The 23900-nt window shown below is 37.6% G+C and overlaps 1 protein-coding gene across 1 annotated transcript in view; it reads right to left on the reverse strand.

Moving 5' to 3' along the window:
- Window positions 1-7155: 7155 nt before the first annotated feature.
- The window catches only part of LOC308669846 (cullin-9-like), a 62591-nt gene continuing 45846 nt past the window's right edge, over window positions 7156-23900 (reverse strand). Inside the window, exons 33-41 of the mRNA XM_081330756.1 lie at window positions 21067-21231; window positions 20817-20980; window positions 19577-19670; window positions 19169-19243; window positions 18637-18747; window positions 16523-16640; window positions 10423-10556; window positions 10150-10241; window positions 7156-8661 (exon numbers count right to left, since the gene is read on the reverse strand). Of these exons, the coding sequence (XP_081186882.1) occupies window positions 8454-8661; window positions 10150-10241; window positions 10423-10556; window positions 16523-16640; window positions 18637-18747; window positions 19169-19243; window positions 19577-19670; window positions 20817-20980; window positions 21067-21231 (1161 nt within the window). The 3' untranslated portion in view covers window positions 7156-8453. The remainder of the gene's footprint in view (window positions 8662-10149; window positions 10242-10422; window positions 10557-16522; window positions 16641-18636; window positions 18748-19168; window positions 19244-19576; window positions 19671-20816; window positions 20981-21066; window positions 21232-23900) is intronic.

Raw genomic sequence — 23900 nt, forward strand, 5'->3', positions numbered from 1 at the left:
TTAAATGCACTTTAAAATAAAGCACATAAATATATTCATTAATTTTATTTTTAACTATGGGAATTATAATGTGTCCCTCTGAATTTGTGCAGGTAATCTTTGACAATTTAGTCTCAATTTTCTGTTGCTAAGCAGGGCAGTTCTTGAATGAATTTTGCTCCATTTTACAACCTTTCTTTGCCATAGTTGTTAAGCAAATCAGTGCAGTTGTTAAGTGAGTCATGTGGTCAGTAAGCAAATCTGGCTTCCCCCATTGACTTTGCTTATCAGAAGCTGGCTGGAACATTACAAATGGTGATCACATCACCCTAAGACAGTGCAACTGTCTAAATACATGCCAGTTGCCAAGCGTCCTAATTTTGATCACATGACCATGTGGATGCTGCAATGGTCATAAGTGTGAAAATGATCATTAAATCCCTTTTTTCAAAGCTGTTATAATTCTGAATGGTCACTACACAAATAGTTGTAAGCTGAGGATTATCTATAGTGAATTGGAGGATTTTTTTTCCTACACTGAAATTTGATAAGACAATGAAATATGCAAAAAATTAAAAAGCAATAAAAAAACCCAAAGCCTCTATGCCAGGGGTCGGCAACCAGCATAGCTGGCTCAGGAATTCTGGGAGTTGAAGTCCGCGAGTCATAAAAGAGCCAAGGTTGCCGACCCCTGCTCTATGCCAATGGACATCACAGATGCTTATGAAACAGAGATCAGAAAAAGGATAGACATTAAAAGCTATGACAAATGGATGCTAAACTTTAGAGATAAAATATCAACACAACAACAAAAAGAATGTGGACTAAATCTGTAAAATTTACATCAAATTATAACTCAAAATTTGTACAAAATGTTCTATAGATGGTATTCAGCTCCATCATTAAAATCTAAAACACACAAATATACAGTAATGAACGCTTACAGAAAATAAAGCACTTTAAAGAAGATAAAAAAAATCCACAACTAAATGGAGAAAGACGTTAATTCTCTTTTTTGCATGCAAGGCATTGAGATTATTGTGGAAATCATTTCTCCTCAGGTCACCTGCCTTTTGTATTCCCAGGGAAACCTTGTGAAACTTGTTTGTCCGACCTGGCACATTTGACTACATTAACAGATCAACATTCTGCAGCATCACCATTAGCTTTTATGAAATCATCTAACTTTTCCTGTTTTTTTATCTTGTATGTCAATTTGATTCAGTCATCGATAAGAAGCATACATTCCTAGAAACTATGTTTACTAACACATTCTTTCTTTTAAATTACTATGGATCTAGAATATAGTGCAGGAAACATACACATATAACAGCTCCTAGATATAGAAAAATTTAATTAGCTGTCCACTCAGATATGGACTATTTTAATTGTCCCTTGCTACTTCAGATCTTATAGCTCTTAAAAAATTCACCCCACCCCCACAACCATCTTTTGGCTGGAGAGAGTGAATGTACCTTCACCCAAACAAGGGGCTTTTAAGACAGAACACCTCCTTCTCTAGCTATGCCTATTTTGCATTGTCTGGCAACCTGGATTATTCCCCTCCTCATGCCCTAAGTAAAATACGTTTGCTAGCTCAACTCCAAATAACTTCAGAGATACTCTTTTAAGCATTTAGTTTTAATTTTTTTATTCTTTACTTTTATAAATAACTCAAAGTAGGAAGCATACCTAACACTCCTTTCTCTTCCTATTAGTTTTTTTTCTTTTGAAATAAAGGTTTTCTTTCAATTAGTTTCTTGGCAGCAATATGGAATTTGATTGCCAATATTTGTTGGGGACAAAAGGGCTGGAATAGATCTGTCACCTGTATCATTCTTTAATCTTCTAGTGTCCATCACATCTCTGTTACTGTTCAGAATATGCAACTACATGGCCATGTTGTTGTTGTTAGCTGCGAAGTCATGTCCGACCCATCGCGACCCTATGGACAACGTTCCTCCAGGCCTTCCTGTCCTCTACCATCTTCTGGAGTACATTTAAGCTCACGCCTACTGCTTCAGTGACTCCATCCAGCCACCTCATTCTCTGTCGTCCCTTTCTTCTATTGCCCTCAATCTTTCCCAGCATTAGGCTCTTCTCCAGTGAGTCCTTCCTTCTCATTAGGTGGCCAAAGTATTTGAGTTTTAGCTTCAGGATCTGGCCTTCTAAAGAGCAGTCAGGGTTGATCTCCTCTAGGACTGATCGGTTTGATCGCCTGGCAGTCCAAGGGACTCGCAGGAGTCTTCTCCAGCACCATAGTTCAAAGGCCTCAGTGTTTTGGCGCTCAGCCTTTTTTATAGTCCAGCTTTCACTGCCATACATTGCAACTGGGAAGACCATAGCCTTGACTATACGCACTTTTGTTGACAGGGTGATGTCTCTGCTTTTTAGTGTGCTGTCTAGATTTGTCATGGCTTTCCTCCCAAGGAGCAAGCATCTTTTAATTTCTTGACTACAGTCCCCATCTGCAGTGATCTTGGAGCCCAGGAAAATAAAATCTGTCACTACCTCCATTTCTTCCCCATCTATTTGCCAGGAATTGAGAGGGCCGGATGCCATGATCTTGGTTTTCTTAATGTTAAGTTTCAACCCAAGTTTTGCACTCTCCTTCTTCACCTGCAACAAGAGGCTCTTTAGTTCTTCTTCACTTTCTGCCATTAGAGTGATATCATCTGCATATCTTAGGTTGTTGATATTTCTTCCAGCAATCTTAATTCCAACTTTTGATTCATCTAGCCCTGCCTTTCTCATGATGTGCTCTGCATATAAGTTAAATAGGCAGGGCAACAGTATGCAGCCTTGCCGGACTCCTTTCCCAATTTTGAACCAATCAGTGGTTCCGTGTCCAGTTCTCACTGTTGCTTCTTGGCCCGCATATAGGTTTCTCAAGAGACAAATAAGATGATCTGGTACACCCATCTCTGTAAGAACTTGCCACAGTTTGTTATTATCCACACAATCAAAGGCTTTAGCATAGTCAATGAAGCAGATGTTTTTCTGGAACTCTCTAGCTTTCTCCATGATCCAGTGTATGTTGGCAATTTGATCTCTAGTTCCTCTGCCTCTTTGAAATCCTACCTGTACTTCTGGTAGTTCTTGATCCACATACTGCTGGAGTCTAGCTTGTAGGATTTTAAGCATAACTTTACTAGCATGAGAAATGAGTGCAATGGTGTGATAGTTTGAACATTCTTTTGCACTGCCTTTCTTTGGAATTGGAATGTAAACTGATCTTTTCCAGTCCTGTGGCCACTGTTGAGTTTTCCAAATTTGCTGGCAAATTGAGTGTAGCACTTTTACTGCATTGTCTTTTAAGATTTTGAATAGTTCAGCTGGAATATTGTCACCTTTACTAGCTTTGTTGTTGCTCAGCTTTTCTAAGGCCCACTTCACTTCACATTCTAGGATGTCTGGCTCGAGGTCAGTGACCACCTCATTGTGATTATCAGGGACGTTAAGCTCATTCTTGTATAGTTCTTCTGTGTAATTTTGCCATAGGACTAGACAAATGCAAGGTTTGGGTAGAGTGGACATATGGGCATCTATTAAGTCCACTGTTGATTGTAAAAATCGTTATGAACTGAGACAAAGAAACATTTTTGGTCATTAAAACTTAGCAGTATAAATACTAATAGCTAAATCTGAATATTGATTTGTGCATAAAGGTCATGTAAAGGTGAATAGGATGTAGATAAGCTAAAAACGTATTGATGAAAGTAATAAACAGGTCTATATGGAACATCAAAAACAAAAATTATTAGTTTAAGCAAGAGATAGCAGATACAAACAGGAAGAGAGAGGAAGCATTAAATACTGAAATAAAAAGAAATTTTGATTACTACTTAAAAAAATTGAAAACTAACGAAAAGGAAGGATATCATATTGTATTCTTAATTTGTTGAGATAAAGGGTGAGAAGTTAAATAGACAAGATGTGTATTTTGAATATTGGATTTTGTGAGGAATGGTGACAGGAATATTAAAAATCTTGGGAATGATAAATATCAAACGTTAAATTTAAATGTTAGTGGAAATTAAAATTGGAAAAATCTATTAGATCATTGTCTAAAAGATTGTATGCTAAAACAATTAGAATATATATAAACTAAAAACTATTGATATATGTAAGGTTATTTTCCATGTGATTGAAAGGATAAAACTTGTTTTTAAATTTACAAATAGACAGTATATATATATGAAGGAAAAAAGTGAGGAAATGTTTATGGTAGCAATTTGAAATCTGTAATAATGATATCTGTATGTAATCGAATTACAACTACCCAGCCACCACATTGCTTTTCAAATATGTGAATGTAATATTAGAAAATCAATAAAATTTGTTAAAAAAAACAAAGTCTATTGTTTTCCCTATAACGGGTGATATTTGCTTTCCCCTCACAATAAAACACATTTATAGTATCATTGCATTCTTTAAGACTAGGCTCCCAATGAAAGGTTGTTATGGTTCTGACTAATGCAACCAAGTGAGGCTTGAAATTTCCTCAAAGCACATGTTTCTTGGATACATATTATCCAATCGATTAAAAGTGAAACCAACTCTAAAGTTTTCCGCAGATTCAAAGTAACTAAAAGTAACAATCCCTTCCCCTCTGCTGTAGATCATACTACCCAGTTAAAGTAGTTAGTGGGTTTCTCCATTTGTCTTCACTCCTTCCCACATCTGCAAGAATAACCTTAGTTCCCACAAGATTGTTCGGTGTTTTGTCTGCAGTTTTCCCCTAGATCCCCTCTCCCAATTTGTGGCAACTCAGAACGACAAAGATGGCTTCAGCCAGGCTTGGTTGAGAAGTCGAGTTTTTTTCACAAATGTATTCTTGGTATCATTGCTAGTACATTTCACATGTCATTCAACGTAGCTTTGTTAGAGGTGCCATACAACTCAAACAACACTGTTCATATAATGCTCCAATATCTTCTTCCAGTTACTGGTCTACCCAGCAGTTTCACATCTGCATGCCTCCAAGGTCCTCGCCACAGACCCCAAAGTGACGGTATTTGAACGCAAGATCTCTTCTTAGTAGGTATGCGTTACCTTTCTCTTTAAAGGTAAAGGTTCCCCTGCACATGCATGCTAGTCGAAGAGCCAGCGCTTGTCTGAGGACAAGTAACAGGCGCTCACTCTGTTATGCGGCACTCGGGATTCGACCCGACAAACTGCCGACCTTCTGATCGACAAGCTCAACGTCCTAACCCACTGAGCCACCGCGTCCCTTTTATCTTTCTCTTTACAGATTGCCAAATTAGGGTATTCTTGAACCATCTTTTTTTTGACTAAGGATAATTTTATGGACATTTTTCTAGCCTGTATTTTTGGCTTTCATCAGAACAATGGTATTCAACCAAGCAATTAAAGGGCTGAGTTCATACATTGTACCAAGTTCATTTTAGAGCAGTATGTGAACCCATGCACTGTGGCTTGTAAATGTTTTATGCTCTTGTAAGGTGTGTAAAACCTTAAGCATGTCTTAAGTCAACCATCATTTAACAAACTATGGCTCAGCATATGTAATCTAACCAATGAATGTTGGTTGATTGAAATGTATTATCTGATTTGTTAATTAAAAAAAAATGTTTGTGCCCTGCTCCAAATATCCTGTATATTTTGGAAGAGGGGAGATAACAAGAGCAGCTTTACAATGTCTTAATTTTTTTTAATATACACAAGATATATATATATAAAATATGTCAAAACATGTTTTACCTATAACTCATGCCTTCTCTCGTTAAGAGCTGACAAATGATATACAGATATAGAGTAAATAATAGTAATGCTATAGCATACATAAAAGCAGATAATAGAGATGTTGCATGACAACTATCTCAAATTAAAAGAAACTTAAAATCCAATGTTGTTAGCTGCGAAGTCGTGTCTGACCCATCGCGACCCTATGGACAATGTTCCTCCAGGCCTTCCTGTCCTCTACCATCTTCTGGAGTACATTTAAGCTCACGCCTACTGCTTCAGTGACTCCATCCAGCCACCTCATTCTCTGTCGTCCCTTTCTTCTATTGCCCTCAATCTTTCCCAGCATTAGGCTCTTCTCCAGTGAGTCCTTCCTTCTCATTAGGTGGCCAAAGTATTTGAGTTTTAGCTTCAGGATCTGGCCTTCTAAAGAGCAGTCAAGGTTGACCTCCTCTAGGACTGACCGGTTTGATCGCCTTGCAGTCCAAGGGACTCGCAGGAGTCTTCTCCAGCACCACAGTTCAAAGGCTTCAATTGTTTGGCACTCAGCCTTTTTTATGGTCCAGCTTTCACTGCCATACATTGCAACTGGGAAGACCATAGCCTTGACTATACACACTTTTGTTGACAGGGTGATGTCTCTGCTTTTTAGTGTGCTGTCTAGATTTGCCACGGCTTTCCTCCCCAGGAGCAGGCGTCTTAATTTCTTGGCTACAGTCCCCATCTGCAGTGATCTTGGAGCCCAGAAAAATAAAATCTGTCACTACCTCCATTTCTTCTCCATCTATTTGCCAGGAATTGAGAGGGCCAGATGCCATGATCTTGGTTTTCTTAAAATCCAATACCCACAACTAAAATATGTATTCATAGGTTTTCATAACTGATAAAACATCCATGATTGCACAATTGTTTCCACTTTGGAAACATGCTATTTTTCTTTTTTTCTTAACAATTGCTTTAGTTCAGACAAGAAGCATGACAATGAATTCTATCTTTATCTTTATTATAAAATATCTGTTATCTGTACATTAACAGATTCTTGCGAGTTGGAAAGTATTTTTCCCTTTTCTTTTATTGTTAAGAAAACTAGGAAGGATCCCTTCTAAAACACCTCCCATATTCCCTCTGCTTCAATGGACTTTTGCATGATGGTTGTCTAGTCTGTGGCTCTTCCTCCTATCTCACAGGTCATTTCTACATCCCATTACATCCCACAGGTGCTCTAATCTAGCTCTAATCTAATCAATGGATATTGTGGCATTGCAAATACAAATTCTCCTTATCTCGGTAAACTATGAAGTATTAGAAATCTGCTGAGCTGGAGAAATTGAGAAAATGGTATCATAGCAAATGGATAACTAGATACTTTCAAGATAATGAGGCTTCTCCCAACAACAACCTTCCCATTCCCATTTTTGACCCTAAGAAGGGATAACAAAGCAGAATAAAAGAAAAGCATATAAAAAGAGCAACAGAAGAAAACCATTTTATTTCATAAACAGAAGTTGTATAGTTTCTGGGTTCTTTTTCATTTTCAAGAAAAGAGAAAGCAGAATACTCTGAACAATTTTAGCTCCTGCATACACATATATGAGTATGCATACATGTGTTTATATTGTATATATGAACCCTCTGAACTTCTATATTCTGTGGAATTCCCACCTGTAGAATGCATTCCAAATGACAAAAGAACATTAAAGAAAAAATCTCTTCATGAAAGAGTTCCATACAAAATACAAAACCGTTTCAGTTCAGAACATAAGCAACCTACAGATTTATCCAAAAGAGCCATAGGGCATTTTAACTGAATTTGGGAGTTGTTTTAATTTTTTTTAAAAAAAAAACAGCTTTATCAACATTCATAAGAAAGCATTATATGCATGCGTGCAAACACGCATGCACACAAGCACACACAATTCTTGCCCAAACAAGATGTAATTCAAGCGATTCACGCACAATCAATGTCCTAAGTTGCCTTTTCATTAATTAGAGAATATCATTGTCCCTGGCGCTGAATCTTATAGAATAATTTATATTGAAATGAAATAAAAATCTCAGTTCATTGTTTTGGAGCTGTGTTAGAATGGAAATGAGAATTGTTCTGACAGACAAGAAGCCCCTTAGAGACTTTGCATATTTATGTACATTTGTGTACATACACACACACACACATTCATGCTTCCATGTAATTACCGTATGAATCACTATTAGAGAACAAAACTGAACTGGCACTCATAAATAAGGCTGTATTGCTATTACGTTCTAGAACTTTAACTCAATGCTGGGCAAAATAATAAAGTCAAATATATTTATCAAATAAAACCTCTGCATAAGTATTAGCCAATGGGCAATAAAATACAGGGAATATGGAAAAGGATGATGTGCAGACTTTCACATAAACTGATGATACACAGTGCTCTCTTAAAATTGAAGCCTGCATTGGAGTTGAGGCAATGGTCTTTTTTCTAGACTGGAGCCTCGTCTTATTCCCTAAGAAAGTTTGCAGTCCTGCAGCCTCACTGCTCCCGTTTTTTCATTTATTTGGCTAATGAACTTCATATGTAATCAGGCACTGTGAATTTTCCAATAGCCACAAAGATATACCTCAAAGGAAGGTGCCCTTCATTGTAAATGATCATTATAATTGACTCCCAATTAACTGAAATCTTCTCCCTGCCATTTGTGACAATGATAGTAGTAGAATTAGCAGGGACAAGGTTGCCTGAAGCTTCCTCATCTTCAGAATTTGGGAAGTCCAAAGGTGAACCCTAATTAAATGGTTCATCTTCATCATCAAAAAAAAAGCAATCTCTCTCTAGATTTTCTGATTCATCATCATAGGAAATATCATCATCATCATCAAGGTCTTCATCATCATATTCTTCTTGCCACTCTGGAACATATTCATCTTCCTCATCTTCCTCTTTGCCCCCATCATCTGTATCAGGTGTATCAGATCCTTCATAAAAAATCAGCCTGTGCAGAAACAAATTTAGTGTCATTTCACTTTTGGATTACTGTAGTCTTCTAAATTCCAGTAGGATACTTATTGAACCAAGCAAGACTTTCACCCAATATGCTTGAAGTAAGCCAATAAGGATTTTCCCCATTAGAAATTTCTTGTTTAGTTTTCGGTAGTCCCTAAATCATATGTTTATGGATCCCAGAACATCCCTGGACTTTGTTGTTAAAATTCACTGGTATTAATTTCTACTGATTTTTAGTAAGGGCATACCAAATATAAAACCCATTTTTAAAAGGTTTCCTAAAACTGGGGCAAACAGAAAGCAAGACATACACTTTCCACTTACGTGACATGATGACCCTGCCTTCAGCTACTCAAAAGTAATATAATTCATAAACATAAACAGACTGCCTGCCTCTGCTTTAAATCCTAACATTCACAATCAATATACCAGATTTTCTAAAAGAACAGAACAAAATTCAATTCCATATTTGTTTTTACCAGTGTTATTTTAAGAGATGCAAGAAGTTACTGTTACACTGACACTACCAAGAACTGGAGAAATGCTTATAATACATTACTCAAGGGGCAGCAAAAACATGGCTTCTTTTGTGGCTCCCCAAAGCATCTTGTTCATTCCAAATCTATATGCATCAGATCACTGATTTAAATACCTGACATTCAAATCTACCTGGCTTATTATGGAAAATATAAAGTTATTCTTTATGAAGAAGGAAATCATCTCCTAATTGACAGAAAGTACTCTGATATAGGTAATCTTCAACTTAAAACTGATCGCTTAGCACAGTGGTCCCCAACCTTTTGGGAACCATGGACCGGTTCCATGGCGAGAGGATTCTCTGTGGACTGGAGGGGGGGGGCATGGTTTCATGCGCTGCCTGCATCCCGTGGATGGGGCTTTGCTTGTTTGCATGGCCCGGTGCCGGTCCACAGACCAGGGGTTGGGGACCCCGGCTTAGCAATCATTTGAAATTAAGCAGATCTCCCTTGGGGTACTTTCAACCCAATTTTGAAGTTCCAACAGTCATCCGCTGGACACGTGATCAGACATCGGCCATTGGCAATTGGCTTGCATTTATGGCCATTTGCAGCATCCAACAGTCACATGTGTTTTGAGACAGTTTTGTTGAAAACTGATATTTACTTCAGGTGTTCAGCAAAGTCAGCCTATAGCAAACAATGGGTTGGCTTTATGACTGTAGCATTTGCTTAACAATTGCTACCTTAAATGACATAAAATCAAATCAGACATGTAGATGGCCCACTTTAGGACTATCACAATTTATGACTGTAATGGTTAGACTCCACTATGCTCATAAATCAAGGATTACTTGTATGAAGACCGTTGAAAAATATCATCTATCTAAAATCTAAATAGTTGCTGGCATGCTTGAATTAGGCTCCTCTTAGCCAGACTCCTCCTCACTGGAAACCTGAAACCCAGCTTACTATTCACATATCCCCATAAGAAAACTTACTGTTTATAAGCAGAAGTGCCATTAAGTACATTGGATAATTTAATCCCCCCCTGTTCGGAGCTTTGTCGAGTTTGGAATCCCACTCTGAAATCCTGCAACAAAATAAAGATCGAAAGGATATAGCAAGATGCTGACACCAGAGATCACTCTCCTAAAGAGAATGGAACCATTAAGAATCTAGATATAATGATCTTAGCACATTTCTTTTTGCTGCAATACTGAATTGGCAAAATACATTTACTACCATATATATCCAGTCTAGGCAGGTATTACCTGAGTAGCATGATGCAGAATTGACAGGAGCCGTTCTTGGATCCTTCGAACCAACTCTAAACCAATATTAAAATGCTTTGCTTTGAGCAACCGAATGGAAGAGGCAAGATCTTGGCAGTGTAACAGCATCTCCTCTGAAAGAAAAAGCAGATCCATTTCCAAATTGTAGCACTTGTGAATGAATGGATCCAAGTGTAAAAACAACAGTGAAATAAACTGGTTATAAAATGAAATTAAGGATTTCCAGTTTTGCATCATAGCCCACAGCCGGGGGATTGCAGAGCTCCACACCCCACAGCTAGTTTCGCCCTATCAGAGGAACCTAAATGGGTCAAAAGTCACCCTGGAGAGGCAATGAAGAAAGAGGGGCACTCAGACCATCATAGAATGATGGTGGTCGATCTGTTCGATCCGGGGAAAGCCCTTTAACTCAACAAGAGAAAGGCTAGCTGCACACCAGTGTCTAGCCCAAGCTACTTGCAGCTGAAGTCCAAGAGCACGAACTAGAACAGCGGTGAACAGCATGCTTGGAATTGGTAAGAGTATTGATCTTCTCTCTTCTATTTTGTAACTGATTCCTTGGAAAAGATCCCTAAAGTAAGAAATCCTCCGAAAGTGAAGGGAGGGGACTACACCCCTACTCCTCCATAGACGGAAGCGACGAATTAACTTTTAAGGGGGAAAGAAATATATTGAAATGAAATTTATAATACTTCAGTCTGGATAAATCTAGAAACTATGAAAATTGTTAAGATTTTACACCATAAAAGGGTCCTGATGAAATTATATAAAAAAATTAAGATTTTTTTGTTTGAAAAAGCGGGAAAACAAACAACTACTGACTTCTACTGGAGAATCAGAGTATAGAACATCAACAAGACTGATTCAGAAATTGGCAAGTCGCCCAGAAACAAAGAATAATCTGCTCCCTTGAACTTTAATAACTCTCAAGAAGACAGCTGGGAACAAAGAAAGAAAACATACTGAGCCAGCCATAAGATAAGAAGTGTCTGGAGAAAAATAAATACTCTGACTGTTTAAGTCCAAGAATTGTTTACAGAAATAGAAAAACTTTTGACTCTTGGCTAATCTCTTGGGGGGGGGGATTTACAGGAAGGACTCAAGGTGGCTAAATATACTGGATTGCAATTCTGACTGGTTGATAACTGACCCCTGAATAGAAGAACTGTTATAAAATACTGCTGTCACTGAGGCCTTGACAATTGGAAACACATTGGATTACAAAAACCATAATAAAGATAAGAACTATATGAAATTGGGTTGTTTGGATTCCGAGATTGGCTGGTTTGACGAGGCTAATCATAGAGACTATGGCACTGATGAAAGATTATTTGGAGGAGGGACAATATGGATATTGTATACTTATCAAAAAATTGCAGGAAACCACATCTAATATCTACTCCTGAAAGATCTAGCCTGGAATATCAAGAGACTTCCAGAAGAAATATTCCAAGACAAGACAAATACTTTCCAGGAGGAAATGTATGCAATGCTACAACAGATACAAATGACAATGGCTTCAAACCACAAGGAGATCAAAAACAACTTTGATGACATAAATGAGCACATCTCCAATCTAAACATACAATACAAAACTCTAAGAAAATGATAATAAAGAATGAACAAATAAATCAGATAATGGAACACAAGCTAGAAGAAAATGACTTAAACAGCGAAGCTACAAATGAAGAGAATTACAACTTAACACAAACAGGAAAAAATCTACAAGATTTTGCCATAACAATAAAAATGGAAAAGATACTTTGTCAGGACGTCAAAATAAACCCAAGGACAAGAAAGAAAATGGACTATAGAACTGCCAGGAGAATCATTAGAGTTTAGGAGACAAAAACACATATCCTACATAATTTGTCCTCCTCACTCCCAACAATACTCACAAAAATATAGGAACTTACTAGCAAGTGAAATATATTAACTTGGAATGTTAGAAGGCCAGAGTTAGATTCAAAAGATTTGATTCGCCTTACCAGATGGAATACTACATGAGCAAACACCTGTTTGAATATGGTTAAAAGAACAGATAATTTTGGATATAAAGGGACTCTATAGTAAGAGGGATAAGAGATATAAGTAGTATAGTATTTTTTACAATTTATGAAATGTAAAAATATTGGGATGATATATATAAATGAAAAGTTTGAAATTTAAAAGTAATTAATTTGAAGAGGTCTGAGGAATGACCAAAATATTGAGGGGAAATTAAGCTTAAACAAGAATTTTTGAAAATAGGATATATAGTGACTTAACAAGATAACTTTTACAAATATAAGCTGATCAAAAAAGATGTTATATGTAGATGTTATAAGATAGATAAGTAGTAGAGTATCCTTATAACACATGAAATATGAAAATATTGGGATGGTGTATGTACATGGAAAGCTTGGATATTTAGATAATCAATACTGAGAAAATTATGACTGATAAAAATGGTTTGAATATTAAGGGGAAATTAAGCTTAAATAAGAATTATGAAAATAGGATGCATGATGAACTTATAAGATGATTTTTATAAATACAATACAAGTTGATTAGAAAAACTGTCATATATGGATGTTATTATTGGTACAAACATGAAAAATGCCTATATTTAATCATTTATGCATTGAAAATATTAAGAATTATACTGTTTTAAAGTTGAAGAAGGAGAATACTATAGTAAGAAGGGAAGATCAAAAAAATATACTACTAATTAATACACTAATTATGGAATTATAAAAATTAATCATCACTTAGTTAATTATTATTGTTTTTTTAAAATATATGAACTAAGACAACACGCTGTTCACTGGGCACCAAGGATTGTGATTGTAAAATCAATAAAATATATTTTAAAAAATTAAATCAGAAATATTACTTCACATTACATTTAAAAAGGCATGGATGTTGATTTTTATGAAATGTTAAAAGTTTTTTTACTCACATCATGGTGTTGTTCTTTACAGCCTTGTTTTAGTTGAAATAATGTTAATATAATCTCAGGAAGAAATCTTATTAAAGTCTCAACGTGATTCTGAATTATATTCTTAAAACTACGAAGCAAAATTTATTCTTTATTTAATTGTCATATTGGAAGGTAGCAGAGATTAGGAATGTGCCGGGAGATGGTGTAGGCAAATCCAAAAGGGCAGCACTAAAGGGTTCGACTGTCTCTGCACCAATGCTCAATGTATAGAAAAAACTTGAAGTCATACGGCAAATACAACATTTTTAGTATTTCTGAAACCTGATGGGATTGAACTCATAACTGGAACTCCTGGAAACATATCATGTTCAAAAAAAAAATAAAAACAATAAAAAGAGTGAAGGAATTGCATTATATATAAAACATGCATGACATAAAGGGCAAAAACCCTGCTGAAAGCATCTGAAGGGCTATAAGTGGAACAGAAACAATAGATACTTTTGTGGATGTGAAAAAGAAGATACAGATAAAATCTTTGCAAATCAGATGGCCAATGTGTCCAGGAAACACACTGATAGTGAGAATTCAAACTACCGTATATACTTGAGTATAAGCCGACTCGAGTATAAGCCGAGACCCCCAATTTCACCCCCAAAAACTGAAAAAAGTTATTGACTCGAGTATAAGCCGATCCGCCGTTCTGCAAGCCTCCGCCGCCAGCAGAGGCGCGCGCACCTCCCCAAACCTCCCCAAACGTTGGCAGGTCTCCGGACCTCCGCACCCTGCCTGCCTGCTTCTTTCCGCAGCGGAAAGAAGCAGGCAGGCAGGGCGCGGACGTTTGGGGAGGTTTGGGGAGGTGCGCGCGCACCTCCCCAAACCTCGGCAGGTCTCCGGACCTCCGCGCCCTGCCTGCCTGCTTCTTTCTGCAGCGGAAAGAAGCAGGCAGGCAGGGCGCGGACGTTTGGGGAGGTTTGGGGAGGTGCGCGCGCACCTCCCCAAACCTCCCCAAACTTCGGCAGGTCTCCGGACCTCCGCGCCCTGCCTGCCTGCTTCTTTCCGCTGCGGAAAGAAGCAGGCAGGCAGGGCGCGGAGGTCCGGAGACCTGCCGACGTTTGGGGAGGTTTGGGGAGGCGCGCACCTCCCCAAACCTCCCCAAACGTCGGCAGGTCTCCGGACGGCGGTGGCTTGGGAGAGGTGCGCGCGATCCCGGAAGCACCAAAGCCTCGGCCGCGCACAAGTCCTCGGTAAGTTTTTTTGTTGACTGGAGTATAAGCCGAAGTGGAATTTTTCAGCCCAAAAAGTGGGCTGAAAAATTCGGCTTATACTCAAGTATATACGGTATTCTGATATGAACTGGATATCACATTCTGCAATAAGTGAGAGCTCCACCAGATTTATGATCTTCTTGCACACAACTTCATTATCCAAAAGGTGGAGGGTGAAGCTAGACAATTGGCTACACTGGAGTTATTGCTACTAACAGGGTTAAAGATGTGGAAACTGTAAGATCCTCGGAATCCTTTTCGAAATGGTTATATTTTCTAGAAATTAAAAAATAGTATGTTTTCCCTTTAACAGTTTAAATGTATTTCAAGAAAATCCTTGTGCACAATTTTATATTGCTATTATATGACTGACTGTGACATAGTTCAGTGATTTATCTTAATTTATTATCTTAATTTGGGAGAATTCTTTTTCTGTTTCTTTGCTTAACAATTTTTGTTTGAATATTTCTTTTTGTTTTGGCATTTCTATTGTAACTAACTATCGCATCATTGCACTCATTTCACATGCTAATAAAGTTATGCTTAAAATCCTACAAGCTAGACTCCAGCAGTATGTGGATTGAGAACTACCAGAAGTACAGGCAGGATTTCGAAGAGGCAGAGGAACTAGAGATCAAATTGCCAACATACGCTGGATCATGGAGAAAGCTAGGGAGTTCCAGAAAAACTTCATTGACTATGCTAAAGCATTTGATTGTGTGGATGACAACAAACTGTGGCGAGTTCTTGGTGGAGCAGTGGGCTAATGCCTCCTTAAGTAACACCAGCTGCCTGCAATTAGTGCAGGTTCGCATCCCACCAGGCTCAAGGTTGACTCAGCCTTCCATCCTTCCGAGGTAGGTAAAATGAGGACCCAGATTGTTGGGGGCAATAAGCTGACTTTGTAAAAATGCCGCATTGGGGGGGGGGGGCTGAAAGCCCTAATAAGCAGGTATATACATAGAATGAAGGCTATTGCTAAGCACATTGTGCTTTAGATTGTAAGCTGCCCTGAGTCTTCGGAGAAGGGCGGGATATAAATGAGATTAAAAAAAAAGTTCTTAAAGAGATGGGAGTACCAGACCATCTTATTTGTCTCTTGAGAAACCTATATGCGGGCCAAGAAGCAACAGTGAGAACTGGACACGGAACCACTGATTGGTTCAAAATTGGGAAAGGAGTCCGGCAAGGCTGTATACTGTCACCTTGCCTGTTTAACTTATATGCAGAGCACATCATGAAAAAGGCAGGGCTAGATGAATCAAAAGCTGGAATTAAAATTGCCAGGAGAAATATCAACAACCTAAGATATGCAGATGATACCACTCCAATGGCAGAAAGTGAAGAACTAAAGAGCCTCTTGTTGTGAGTGAAGAAGGAGAGTACAAAAGTTGGGTTAAAACTAAACATTAAGAAAACCAAGATCATGGCATCCAGCCCTCTCAATTCCTGGCAAATAGATTTTTTAAAAATTTTTTAATCCCATTTATATCCCGCCCTTCTCCGAAGACTCAGGGCGGCTTACAATTTAAGCACAAACCAATATGCTTAGCAATAGCCTTCATTCTATGTATATGCCTGCTTATTAGGGCTTTCGGGGGCCCCCAAGCGGCATTATTACAAAGTCAGCTTATTGCCCCCAACAATCTGGGTCCTCATTTTACCTACCTCGGAAGGATGGAAGGCTGAGTCAAGCGTGGAAGAAATAACTGAGTCATAATAATTACTGTTTCAGCATATTGTAGAACCTGCAGGCAAGGGTGATCTGTACTGGAAGCAATAAGGAAATACTATTATGACAATTGATGCTTTCTATATTACAAATATTGCCAGTATTCGATTAACTTGTCTCAAATAAATGACAGTTATTTGCATGTCAATAATGGCTTACCCAAAAGGATCTGTAAAGCATTAGTATGCAGCTCCAGATTCTCAGACTGTTGTTCCATGATATCCATTTTTTCTGTGTCCTGGTTATAGTAGCTGTAGATGCAGGAATATGCCAGGACCTGAAACACATCATGTATCACAATGCATATAAATGATTCCAGTTAGAATCTCTCCATTGGGGGAATGGTTTCACTAGGAGTAGAGAGAGAAGGTAATGACCCCTCATGCTCCTCTCCTCTGATATTCCCTTAGAGAATTAGAATCAAGTAATTGGAAGACGTTTGTCACAGCATAGTACCACCTTCCTACTTAGAGCAAGAGAGAAAAAGAATATTTCATAGCTCAAATTTAAAGCATAGGTTCTTGGAGTTGGAGGGAAATAATGCTAGGGTAAATTTCCATGTTTTTGTATTACTTCTTTTATGGTCTTAGTTATAAAACATCCATAAAATGACAAAGGCTTTGTAGCAAGAATCCAAAGAAAAACTAAGAATAAAAAAGCATTCTGGAGAGGGTTTTTTTTTCCCTGAAAGCCAGTATAGATTCTTCAAGGTATCTTCCAAAGAAATGTCTATGAAGATTCTAAGTCATCCAGGTCATGTTTCTCCCAAAGGTGCTTTTTCAAGAGGCAACTAAACTTTCTTTATTTTTCTTTGAAGATGTTTTGCTTCTTTTCCAAGAAGCTTCTTCCCTACCCTCCAGTCAGAGCTGAAGAAGCTTCTTGAATGAGAAGCAAAACCCAAGAAAGTCCAGTTGCCTCTTAAAAAAGGACCTTTGGGACTTCCAAAGAAATGCATTTTCTGTATCATAAGAACACTGTTAAACATGACATTAAACACCAGTGCAGATATTTGCTCACGAAACACCTAGATTTCTTTGAGGATGCCAATTAGGATGTTGAAAAGAGAGTCCCCAATAGATTTTTCAAGTTTTCATACAGACCTTTACCAAAGGCTTCTGAGCAACCTTAACATCTACATCATAAGGGGACAGATGTTGTAACAGTAATTGAATAGGAAATAGAGTAATGGGAAATCTTCACATGGAAAGATTTTCAAAATGAGGTCCCTGGCTAGCATTAGGATTGCTACATTTTAATTTTTTGATCACCAGCTGGTCTTAGAAGTAAGGGATAAGGCCAAATGTGAAGTTTCACCAAACTATACCGTACCTAGCAATACACTAAAGAATGAAATTCAAAGAGTCCCACCTGAAATCTATCCAACACACACAATTGGCTTTAAAATGATAAATGATAAAATGATACTTTGGCACCCAAAATTTTGAATGTCTTATAGACATTAATGGGAACTAAGCAAGCAGTGATTGATTCCAAAACAGATCCTGGAATGTTTGTGGACAGCTCAATGAAAATTTCAACTCAGGCAAATTCCAAGGTTAGAATTATTAGGAAGAGAACTCTAAACACAGCAACTAATATAGTAGTGCCCTTATGTAAATCTACAGAAAAAAACACTTGGCGTCTTATGTAGAAGATGTGGTGTCATAACATTTCTTTTTAAAACTTCATTGAAATGAATGGTAGGTAGGTAGGTAGGTAGGTAGGAAGAAAGGAAGGAAGGAAGGAAGGAAGGAAGGAAGGAAGGAAGGAAGGAAGGAAGGAAGGAAGGATGGATGGATTTAGAAATTTGCAGAGAAATAATCTTGAAAAAATTAGGGAGAAAAGTTTATCTCAAATTTAAGCCAATGGCTGAATTGCTTCAGAATAAATCAGGACGCATTCATGATTACTATACTTTGAATGTAAATTTGGCAAAATACTATTCAGGCTTTGAACAGAATGAAAGTGTCCACAAATGCCTTATTATTCTGCATTCTACTGAATTAAAATATCATGTTGCAATAACATTTTAGCCTCTTAATTTTACACTGTTCTCTCACTCCATTTTTTCCCAAATACTTTTATTTCCATTCTTTCATTTAAATGCTGATCATTCAATACAGTTCTATGCACATGCTATGGACCTCCTCCTGTGTGTTATACTTTCTACATCCTTTGTGGGGCTATAAAAAGTATAAAATAAAAAAGCAGAATTGAAAAGAAGGGGACAATGCTGCAGAAAAATGTAGCATACATTAAAAGATGGGACTTACTTTTCGTGCCTGTTCCAGCACTTTGCAGGTATCAACAACAAAAGTCAATGTCCGAATCTGTGGCACATCACTGACAGTAGAAACTCTACTTCGTAAGTTCATAGCAAATTCCTGAAATTGAAGAGGACTGCATCAGTTTCCCTGATGTCTACTCTTATTGACTATATTATTCCAAAAAGGATTTATATGTCTCTTTATGTATATAAAATGTCTAGAGTAATATTGAAAGAACAACACTGAGGAGGATTTCTTGCAGAGCATTTATAACAAAATGAGGACATGAACTCTACTTTCCTGATAAAATGCAGAAAGAGGAAGGAAAAGGCATTTTCTCTTCTAATAATAAGGTTTAATTTCATTTACTGCTTTGAAACAAAACAATCTTTCTAAATTGCCTTTTCAGTGGATGAAGTGATGACATATTACTGTTCTCAATGACTAGAAAGGTCTATAGTTAAATATTCTAAGACGACCAATGCATAAAAGTACATGGTTGATGATGCATGCTAGGGTACAGAACAGTGATCCTGACCTTTGCTTTATGATGAAAAATGCACCTTTCATTATAGTCTTGGAAACGCTTTTCCTGTCGAGCTGCTTTGCTTACCTGAAGGAGAGAAATGGAATGCAAGTATTCAAAGTAACAGCAAACATTATTTCTTTTAAAATTTCTTAGAACTATACATATAATGTAGATTTTATATGTACACTGGAAAAGAAGTCCAAAATTACAGGTGTAATTATACTTCGAAAACATAAAAGAGTTAGTAATTGGTATAGAATGATAAAAAACAAAAGTAGTATTATTTACCATATGCCAGGATAAATAAAAAAATACCTGGACTTGCTTTACCCTAAAAAAAATATTACTACTTATATTTCCTTAGAAAAGAATATTCCTATATCAAAAAAGTTATTTGTCTTCTGCATAAACACTTACCATGGCAGAGCAGTTGTAGTAGTCCTTATGGGTTGGTTTCCAAGGTTTCAGGCAACGCCAACAAAATCCATGGTTACATTTGGCACAAGTCATACTGCATATAATGGGGATGAAGGCCATTAGTAAGATGTGGCCACCAACTACATTTTTTGGATCATTAATGTGAAATGTAACTGTTTCAGCTGTTTCAGCTAAGTACATGTTAATGAGCAAGCTCCAGGTCCCTCCACCAAGAAATATCATCTGACGGGACCCAGTAGGAAAGGGTTTTTTCTGCCACGGTAAACCCCCCCCCACAAAAAAAATGGAAATTAATTCCCCCTGAGTTCAGACTGACCCCAACCTTATTGGACTTCTGGAACGTTCTAAGACATGGCTTTTCCATCTGGACTGGGGAATCTAGTAACATAGAGCTTCCAAAATGGCTGTGTTGGTAGGAACCTAAGTGTACTCTCCAGCAGACTATGGGGTGGGGTGATGGTTTTTAATGTTTTTATTGTTTTTTATGATTTGTTGAGATGGGTGGCCACGTAAATTGACCAAATAAATAAAACATGGAAAGCCATACAGAATGGCTTTCAGTATTAAAAAGGAAAAGGAAGAAACATTGCTTCAATGATAAAAAATAAAAGCAAATGCTAGAGAACACTTTCTCTTCAAAATATGATAAATAGTAATATTCAGGTGATGCTCTGCCTATGGCATCACATCCAAACATGGTCAGTGAAAACACTAAATAAAATGATAACTAGATATTCTTTAAGCTCTTTTGGGACTGTATTTGCCCTGTGAGATTTAAGATTACATGAGGAGCATCTAAGGCTGCAAATGATGAGCCAAGGTACCCAGATTCTAACTTTTCAAAGGAATGTTAGCAATAATAACAAATAACATCCACACATCGACATGATTAAGAAGAGAAAAGAATCTTCCTTAAATGACAATGGAGATAGGACTGGTATTATGAAAACTACTTAAGGAAAATGCCCCAAAATGGCAGAGTGGTTTAGGTACAGTAGTTCCCACACATCTAAAGGGCACCAGGATGGAGAAAGTTGATCAAATTGGGTGTTACTTTGCCTTGCAAGCTCTTGCCTCTAAAGTGAGGAAGACGCAAATCAATTTATCTTTGAGAGAGAAGGCAGAATAATCCAATCTGTACAACAAACCATAAATTACTGAAGTTTCCTTGTATATTTTCCCCCTCTTTATACAGAAATGTACTGGAAAACATACTCACTGTAGACAGCCCTCATTTTTCTCTATTTGAGCTTGGCAGCTTGGACAGCGTTTAGATATGAGTTTGGCCAGGTGCTTACTCTGGGCTTCCACAGTCATTCCTTCATAGAAACCACCATCATCCATCCACTGAGACATGTGACTGCAGCTGGCAGGATAGTGAGCCTGTGAAGAAACCAGAGACTGAACTATCTGGTAAAAAGTCCTAGAAAGAGAGAGCCCCCTGCCGCTAGACTTCATGTTAGCCTTACTTCAGGAAAATTGCAGCTGAAGCAGGAGATCCAAGAGCACTTTGAACAAGCTTCTCCATAGCAAAGGCCTTCCTTGCAGAGTATCTGATCACAGCCCTGAGGGTTGGTGCACCAAGTGAGGTTTGAACAGCATTCAACATAACCTCTTAGAAGGGCTTTCTCATACTGCATTTAAAAAAAAATGCATGAACGTTAGCTTTGGAGTTCTCATTAAAAATATCGAGGACGTATTTGTGTTATATGCACGTTATAAACCTCTTAACAAACGAAGCAGGTTTTTCAACAGGTTTCTTTTTCTTCTTCTTTTTTTTAAGATAATTCTATTTAGGATAGCACCTTAATCCTAAAAGAAGTAGCAGAATATTTACTAACGTTGGGTGCAAAAATAAACTACCTTAAAAGGTAAAGGTAAAGGTTCCCCCGCACATGCGTGCTAGTCGTTTCCGACTCTAGGGGCCGGTGCTCATCTCCGTTTCAAAGCCGAAGAGCCAGCGCTTGTCCGAGGACGTCTCCGTGGTCATGTGGCCGGCATGACTGGACGCCAAAGGCGCACGGAACGCTGTTACCTTCCCACCGGAGTGGTCCCTATTTTTCTACTTGCATTTTTACGTGCTTTCGAACTGCTAGGTTGGCAGAAGCTGGGACGAGTAACAGGCGCTCACTCTGCTACGCGGCACTCGGGATTCGACCCGCCAAACTGCCGACCTTCTGATCGACAAGCTCAGCGTCCTAACCCACTGAGCCACCGCGTCCCACTTGAAACTACCTTATTCCCTAAGAATTTCTTGAAATGAGACTTATCCCTTCATAATCTAATCTAATAATATTTTCCCAATTAAATAATATATTAAGTTACATCACTTTCTGAAGAGGATAGCTGGATAAAATAATGTTATAAATGAAACCGTCAGCAAAACCAATTAGAACAGTGCTTCCTAAACGTTTTCCTTCATTACCCAAAACCATTTATCAGAAAGTCCTTATTTAAATGTCTTTATTGTGACTGGGAATGGGTTTGTGTGTCATTACCACTTTTACCCACTTTTACCCAATTTTGAGTAATTTTCCCAGGTTTGGGATTTACTGAATTAGGTTTAATTAAAAGGGTAATAAAAAGCATATTACTGCTTTTAAAATGTCTTAATGAATAAATATTACTAATACTTTTAATACTAGCCGAGAACTTTTATGTACTGTTCTCGCCCCTGTGTGTGGATTTTAAATGCTAAATATTTATTATCTTATTTTTCTTATCTTACTTCTTTGGATTGATTTGATCCCAAAGTATTTCAATTAAGATACTATAAGTTATCTAAAAGGCAGCAAAATTGAAACCAGTCATGCCTCCCAAATAAATGGAATTCTGTAACAAGTTTATACTACTGGAAAAGCTCTTATCCCTTTCGGAAATTTTAAATCCTAACACTTCAGATGGAATTAACGTGTTACTTTTAAATCCATTTTAAAAATATGGACAGATTAACATGGAAATGATGCAAACTCAGAATTAATATAATGCCTTAAATTGATTTAACAGATTGAGGGGGGAAGTGGTTTCTCTTAAAGCGGGATGTCTGTTAAATATAAATGAGATTTACAAATTAATGCATAACATGGTAGAAGGGATCTTGTTTGTGTACATGTATAGATAATTATGTCCGTTGGAGTAGAGGTCCACTGAATTGAGGCACATTAAACTGAGGGTTTACTGTAATATAAATATAAATATTTAATATAAAATACAAAAAGCAAAGGAAATACGACAAATTATTTTGTCCATGTATCACAAAATACAACTCTAGGTGGCTCACAGCAATAGTAAAATCAAAACCAAGAAAACCAGGGATCTGACCCACAACCCCCAATATAGCAAACCATGCAATCCTCAGGCTGCAGCCTCACCTTATCCCAGCATTTAGGGGAAAAGCCAAACCTTTTCAGCTTTCCACAAAACTAAAAGGATGGGAGCCTGCCAGATCCCAGGGGAAAGAAACTCCATAGGGGAGGGGCTCCTATTAAAAACATGCTTTGTAGGACCCATTAGATGGCAACCTTTAAGGGACAAGACTCGGAGCAAGCACCCTCCAGTAATATACTTTAGGGGACTATTTCTAGATCTATTTTTTTTATTTTTACTATAACATAATATACAAGACAGAAAGAAAGTACAACGGTATGCAAACCAGTATATATGGATAAAAAAACAAAAAAATTTTTTTTAAAAAAATCTTTTACTTTGTTTCGTATATGGCTAGTCTACAAAGTCACATACCAAGTACTTTGACCAAGTACTCTTTAGATTCCATCAATACTCACTGCACAAAGAGAGGAGACAGCTGCAGAGCAAATTGCTCCAATTATTTTAAGAAGATTAATTTTTTTTTAAAAAAAATAATGCTGCAGATAATCCTCACTTAATGATTGGTCACATAACCACCTTTTGAAGTTACGAGGGTCTCAGAAAGGGAGCTTTACAGGGCGGGATATAAATGGAATTAAAATAAAAATAAAATAAATATATCACTTTTGGCTACTGTAAAACATTCTGTCGTGCCCCCCCTCCTCTCTCTCTCCCCGCCCACCATCAAGTGACCACATTTCAGGTTCTTGACAGCAGACTTACATTTATGACTAGTTGCAGCATCCCAGAGTCCTGTGATTGCAACTTGCAATATTTTTTGCCACTTTCCCATTGGATGTGCTGGATTTCTTAATGACCAGATGGTTTGCCTTAATGACCATTATACAAACGGTCATACAATCAAGCCAGGTCCAAAATTCTGAGCCCAATTTTGGGCGTTAAGGAACAATTACCAGTAGTTATATACAGCAAG

Source organism: Vipera berus, assembly GCF_964194415.1.
Source record: "Vipera berus genome assembly, chromosome: 1".
NCBI lineage: Eukaryota > Metazoa > Chordata > Lepidosauria > Squamata > Viperidae > Vipera > Vipera berus.